The sequence below is a fragment of the Diadema setosum genome, chromosome 4 (assembly GCF_964275005.1).
Source record: "Diadema setosum chromosome 4, eeDiaSeto1, whole genome shotgun sequence".
Classification (NCBI taxonomy): Eukaryota; Metazoa; Echinodermata; class Echinoidea; order Diadematoida; family Diadematidae; genus Diadema; species Diadema setosum.
Window position 1 is genome coordinate 33,274,767 of NC_092688.1, and position 7,066 is coordinate 33,281,832.

The 7,066-nt window shown below is 42.0% G+C and overlaps 1 protein-coding gene across 1 annotated transcript; it reads right to left on the reverse strand.

Annotated features, from left to right (window-relative positions):
- Positions 1 to 888: 888 nt before the first annotated feature.
- Positions 889 to 6,768, reverse strand: LOC140227154 (alpha-amylase A-like). The gene is made up of 5 exons (XM_072307587.1): positions 6,522 to 6,768; positions 5,648 to 5,804; positions 4,978 to 5,216; positions 3,526 to 3,817; positions 889 to 2,158 (listed from the first exon to the last, which is right to left on the reverse strand). The coding sequence occupies exons 1-5, from the start codon at positions 6,766 to 6,768 to the stop codon at positions 1,327 to 1,329; spliced, it is 1,767 nt and encodes a 588-aa protein (XP_072163688.1). The 3' UTR covers positions 889 to 1,326.
- Between the last annotated feature and the right edge of the window lie 298 nt (positions 6,769 to 7,066).

A 7,066-nucleotide genomic window follows, 5' to 3' on the forward strand; every position in this document is an offset into this window, starting at 1 on the left:
CGACATTATTGGAACGATCATGTCACGTACTGCAGGTGTTTGACATTCTGTATAATACAAAGTAGTACTCGACCATATTCCAAGACATAACATCTTTGTGCTTATGACTTGCGAGACTCCTCCTCATTGTTATCGAAGGTGTATAAAACCAACAGATTGATATGGGTGAGGTTGTGTGTGTGTGTGTGTGTGTGTGTGTGCGTGTGCGTGTGCGTGTGTGTGCGTGAATGGTTGGTATAATTATATGGGACAGTTATACATAAAGGTGTAGACTTGGAGAGATGGATTGCAAGCAACCAAAACTGATAATGATGATGATGATGATGATGATGATGATGATGATGATGATGATGAATAATGATGATGATGATAATGTTGATGATGATGATGATGATGAATAATGATAATGATGATAATGATGATGATGATGAAAATAGCTGGAAGTCATGGAATAACGACTGGCTTATAAGTCTACAGTCATCTTAGTCTCGGCTCTTAATGCTGCAACTATTATATAATGAAGAAAAAAGTGTCTAATATCCCTATTATACTAGCCTCCTCCCGAAATACAAAGTGTGTATGCCACTTTGAGCTGTGCGTATGCCTTCGTGTCTATTAAGGATGATGGTTAAGGAGTATGTTATGATACCTATATTCTGCTATCACGAACGATGCTGAAACTGGACAGCTAGTTTCTCAACCTCCAGGGGAGCATTTTCATGAAGCGTTTTGTTAGATTTTTTTTTCTGACAAACTGTTATAAGCTGCTGAAACCCTTGCATCTGATTGGCTGAGGGCAAAGTTGTGCGACAAATTTATCGGACAAAACGCCACATGAATGACCCCCTCCCCCCTCCCCCAGTAACCTTCTTTTACAGCAAACTACATTAGTTGTGACATGCGGGGAAAACAGAGTAGATCGTCATCTTGATCGGAAGTGCAAATGAGGTATACGTGTAAACATAATTATTCCATCAGCTGTCGTCTTTGGTATCAGCCTACAAGCCATCAGCGCATTTTTGATGCGTTGATGTTCTCTCTCCCAACCATCTTCGAGTTTGCTGACGATCCTGAGCGCATGTCACAAAGTTTCCAAACTTCACCTTCGTAAGATCGATGTTATCACCTCAAAGTTTAGAACGATTTACGTTTCCCCTCAAAAGTTCCTTTACATCTCGATACTAGTATTCGATAAAGCTGTTGGTTGGAAACTCTCGTTTCCACTACCATACGTCTTCAGTCTCATCTATCTCTGTCTCTTCCTGAGGATAGGAAATCGCGATGAATAAAACGTGTGTATCTGTCACTGTCTATACATGTCACCATCTAGGCTCTACACCTGCCGCCTCCGCTCCCGGCTTTTGCGCCGACATGCAGCGCTATCATTGGATCTTCTCCGGGATATATCTCCAGCCACGCCAATCCAGCTGAGTCAACGACCACGCTATGCCCTGTGCATCCCGAGATTGTCGGGTCACCGGTTATGACGTCACAGTACACACCTGCCGGAAGACCCGTTTGCAATGTTCTCGAGAGCACGTGGGGCTCGTTGTTGAGCGCGAAAAAAGCACGGCTGCCGCGGGAAAAGGCGATCTGATTGCGACCATTGTCATACCAGTTTTGGACTGGGAGTCCCTTGGCGGCGTTTCGGAAGCAAGCCATGTTTCGAATTTGGCGCCACCTATGTTCGCAGATCCAACCGCCACCACACGTTGTGTCTGCGTTAATAGTGGGACTATGCGTATTGCCGCTAGCGTCGGATGGCGGACCCTGATCGCTGTCCAGAAACGCGTAACTGCTCATCACGCGCGTAACCCCATAGTCCCACGCGAGCATGAAGGCAACGGCTTTCTTGTACTCGTACGGAGTTTTGTGGGTGAGCACGTTGCCCCCGCCGCCGTGATTGCGCTGGTTGTCGTGATTGTCGATGAAGACCAGTGCTTTCTTGTCGGGCATCAGCCCCCACTGTTCACCAAAGCCCGAGTACCAGACGGCAGCCTTCGATGCCGTTCCAATCCCGAACACCTCGTCGCCGTACTTGAATTCAGTCACCGAACCGATGTCGAAGTATTCTGCCGCCCGGACGGCCTCGAGTCCGGTGCGATCGATTACCTCCTGGTAGATGTACGGCTTGGTTCCCCAAATGGTTTTCTTCAGCCTGATAAAAAAAAAATGGTTAAAAATTGCTTGTTATTCATTGTGCTCTGGTATGTCTGTCACAACCTGTTATCTGAAATAACGTGGTTGGAGTAACTCAAGCCTGCTGTGTCAATATCGTCAATATAATGATTTGACAGCCCAGCAGTACAACACATTCAGCAAAAATAATGTAATCATACGCTTTAATAACATCCAGAAAAAAGCAAGGTACGGCTGGTATAGTTATCTTCAGTGTTTCCACTTGTAGATCCAATGGAAAGGCATTTTATGGTTCCTTCGATTTTGTTTTACAGCAGCTGTTTGTTGTTTCATTAATTCATTATTCGTTTCCTTATGTATTTCTGTCATATCGTACAAGCTTTGCCTTTTAGTGGGACCCTCCATTTCCATTCCCATCCTTTTTTGATTTGTACTATATGTATCTCTATATATGTGAAAAATACATTTACATTTCTCATTTTGTTATTCATTATCACATTTCTTTTTGTGAATTTACGTTTTTGCAATCATTACAAATATGTTCTGCTTATACATTTTATATAATTTTCTCTGTTTGTTTGATGGAAATGAAAATAGATTTGAATTTGAAAGTTATCTCCTTGGTTATTTATTAATTCGCGTAATGTAATCATTGTAATCATGTGTAATCGGTAGTTTTCAAACAGTAACATTTATGTTCAAATACTGAAAAGAACCCTTTATCCCTTAAGCTGATTCTTTTATGAATAATCGAACCATTAAAAGATCTTGATATGCAGTGTATCATTGACAAAAATTACTATACAAAAATGCGTAGTTATGTTACTTTATCATAATCTTATGACCGCATTCAATGTCGATATAATCATTGTTCTTGTAAGTAAAATCAAATCGGGTCATTCGAATCCCCCTTGCACCTTTTCTCCCTTCTTTTTGTGTGTACATCCTAGAGAACAGTTTGTTGTTGCATGTAGTTGTTGTTGTTGTTTTGTTACAAGGAAACGGCTGTCATTTCATAAAGCATCATTAGACCTATGTATATTCATTGTGGCTGCCCCATTGTGACGTACGGACACTCCGAAAACATAATGCCTCCGGCGACACTTCGACGTGGAGGAGACATAAAAACAAGAGCTAAACACGTGAAGGGTTTTGAGGGCAGTGCTGCGATTTTTGTTTGCGAAGAAATCCAAGGAAGCTGCCATCACCTATTGGTAGCCATGAAACAATCGCCCACATAATCACCCACAATCACGATTTGCAGTTATTAATAGGAGAAGGGTACAGGCTGAAAACGAGAAAAAAAAAATCAGAGATTGGGTCTTCCCGATTTTGCTTAATTAATGAATCGCATTTCCTGCGTCATCACTCAGGTGTCTGTCGTACCTGTCTACGATGTCCTTCAGATCTGCCGGCCACATGTGCTTCGCCGCGTCGATCCTGAATCCGGCGACGCCCATCTCCAGCAGTCGGTTGAGGTAGCCGACGATGACCTCGCGGGTGTGGAAGTCGTTGTCAGGGCCGAAGTAGAGATCGTTGAGTCCTTCGAGATCGCAGTTGCGCACGTTCTCCGCTTGGTAGTAGTCGGAGACCCAGCCGTCCCCGCTGGGACACCGCCCCTTTGGCACGTTGAAGTCGTGTATGCCGAATGGAACTTCGGGAAAGCTGTATCTATCGTCTGCAGGGAAGGAATCATTGTTAAAGAGAAATCATTTGTGAAACACATGACTGAAACTAAAAGTATTTTAAAAAAATACAAACAGTACCCTGCTGAGGAACAGGCGCTTACAATGACACGCACTCACTCAAACAGAACAGGATTACCATTTCTCATAATAATTCAGGTAACAGGATATTTTACCCTTATATTCAATACATCAAACTTTTCAAAACATTCAATACAGGATTAACGTTCTGGTCCACAGGTCTGCCCCTTAAACGTCACTCCAGCTAAGTAACTCCGTGCTTATTTTATGCGAGCTATGCACTTTGTTTCTTCTTCTTTTTTCTTTTTTTTTTGCATTTCAAAAAAGGAAATCTGATTAAGATGAAATGTGAGCATAATTTTGAGAATAGCAAGGAATATTACTCTATTGCCTTATCTAGAATGCACACACAAGTGTGACAGATATCACAATGTGTAAAAATGTTTCGAACTTAACACTACAATAACACATTTGATTACCAGTTTATATTAAAAAAAAATGGCGTTCTCTTCATTTTATTTGGCGCAATTGACTAAGAACAATTCCGGAACTATTCCTCTTTCGGTTAATTGGGACATCGAGCAAGACACCACAGGTAAACTGATGCCTTTGCATGCTGACATAATAATGCGCTGCACTTCCGAAACAGGGAGACAAAAATTATCCTTTATTTTTTCCTTTCATTTTTTTTTCTTCTTCTTATCGTTCTTTCCCATCTCCGTTCTCATCTTTGTTGGGTTTTTTTTTCCTTTTCGTTCATGGCTTCATAAATCATTCCATATTTATCGCCGATAACGCCCGCCGACATTTAGCTGCTGTATCTTTCCCGATTTTAGTCTATAAGATTTTAGTAATAAGAGTCGTTAATATGAAGGGTAAGGTGTCTTTGTTCAGAACTCTTGATCTTTGCAGTCGTTAACTTTGCCCATGGAGCTTGGGAAAGCGGTGATATCGTGATACTTAGTCGGTGATTATCAGATAATAGCAGAAAGTCGTTTACAAAGCTGCCCCATCTTGCCCAATTTGTCCTATCCCCGCCTTTATCTCTAACGTTCAATCAGTAGGCACAGATAACTGCTCGTTAAATGAGTCATCGCGTATTTGGTTACGCTCGTTTTCGACTGAATAATACCTTTCGTATGTTTCGCCATGTGGTTAACGATGGCGTCGACGTAGATCCGCACGCCGACCGCGTTGCACCGCTCGACCATGTCGCGGAACTCCCTCTCCGTGCCGCTGCGGCTGTTGAGGCGGTAGCCCATCGGCTGGTACCGCTGCCACCAGGGGGCGAAATGGTCTTCGGTTACGATGTGCTTGTGCTCATTGGGAGGGGAAACCTGGATACCAGCGTAACCGTAAGGCCCGAGGAATCTGATCGATGGGATACACATTATAGAGGAAAATCTAATCGTCTTTGTGCGGGGTTTGCAGGTTCTTATTTTCTATTAGCATTATAGATTAACTCGTATTACGAAATTGTTTGCTGTTGGTTGTTGTTTTTTTTTTAATGATAGGGACAATATCTTATGTATGAAGTTGCAGTCACCTATAATTCAACTTTGCCCTATTTGTTTAGGCAAATGTGGTTCATGTAACCCACTGGAAATAAATTCAGAACTGTGCTTACATTACAGAGAAGATTGTTTTGTATAAAATTGATTCGTGTATGTTAATGTTGAATTGTGCTAAGAGTTTCCATGATACGTACCTTTACTTCTTTTTCTAAATAAAAATAAAATGATGTCTCGTATGGTTAATAAAAATGCCCAAGAACCATTATTGTTCCATAGAGGGCGCCATACCTCTCGCACTCTGCAGCGATGTCGCTCCACTTCCATTCAAAGAGGTGTACGATCACCGTTCGTCCCTTCTCGAAGTTTTGCTCGTCCACCGCTGCGGTTACGCCCGACAGGATTCGACGGACAAGATTCAGAGCTCGTATCGAATGCTCCCGGATATCTGTTGAGGACGAGATAAAATTAAGATGAGCATTTTGGACTTGTTTTGACCTCGTGTTTGACCATACATGCAGTGGTTGAGACATTGAATTCCTGAATGAAAATAATCTACATGACCATAATATATAAAGAGAAATCAGGTGACGGCAAATCAGGCTACCAGCGAATAAGTCATATCATAGCCCAATCTGTTTCAAGAATGCTAGTCTTTTGTAAGAAAGAGTACTTGCAATTATATATCTCTCCTGATGACCAAGGTATCATAGTCTTATTCGTATTGAAAACACGATTTTATATGAGGATCAAAGAATTAAGAAGGGCATTGAATTTTAAACAGTGTTTTCCGTCATTTTCCAAAATCAAGAACTTGTCATTTCCATTAAGAAGAAGAAGAAAAAATGTTTGAATGTCACACACAGTCACAGCGCGTTTTTGTTCTCACATTTTCTTAATGTGAGCAGCAAGGATTGTTAGATTTCTGTGTGTGTGAGTGTTTCACTTTCTTAGGGGACTGCAAAGTACAAGCTATGCTTTTCAGCAGTCCCCTCTAATTCAAACAGCCGTCTAAATTATCTGTTGTCTAATACAACTTCGATTAATCCATATGACTTTGTTCAACTTTGTTTGTGTTTATACAGTCATATTTTGTTTACGATTGTGCTTATCTTATTTTCAATCGAAAAATCAATGAATTGCAATAATTTTTTTTTCTAGGTACCGTGGACAATGCCGGCAGCTGATCGGGCCAGGTCGACGAGCAGAGTCGCTGATTTTGACCTTGGGACGGCATTCGCTGCATCGCTTTCCTCTGCATCCGCGAGCGGTTTTGCGTGCTGCTCGCAGGACAGAATGGCAGCAGCGAAAAGAAGGACCAAAAGCAGCGCCTTCCTCCTTGGTTCGCCGTTCCCCGCAGGTTTGGAGCTGCTGCTGTGAGAGAATGCTTGCTTCGGCTCCTCGTCCGCCATGACAGACCTTTGAAAAGAAACCAATAAATCAGGGAATTTGCTTATTATTCCATCTGTATAATACTTAAAACATATAAGTCACTTTCTTGGCACGAGATTTTCCACGTTGTCTTTTACTCCGGTTTGCTCCGCAGCCAAACAAAGAGGGGGCGGAGCCAAGACTATTTGACACGTGGAATCACGTATGGAAAAAAAAAGGAGAAAATATTATGAAATACGCTACCTGCACTATATCTGTAATCTCACTCGGGAAAAAAACAACAACAGCAACCACCGCAGTTACATTTTGAAATATGCG

Coding starts and splice junctions, on each gene's coding strand:
- LOC140227154 (XM_072307587.1), bottom strand. CDS start 6,768: ATGGCGGACGAGGAGCCGAAGCAAGCATTCTCTCACAGCAGCAGCTCC. Junction 3,818..4,977: donor CATGGCGAAACATACGAAAG/GTATTATTCAGT, acceptor CCTTCCCTGCAG/ACGATAGATACAGCTTTCCC. Junction 2,159..3,525: donor CTGAAGGACATCGTAGACAG/GTACGACAGACA, acceptor TTTTTTTATCAG/GCTGAAGAAAACCATTTGGG.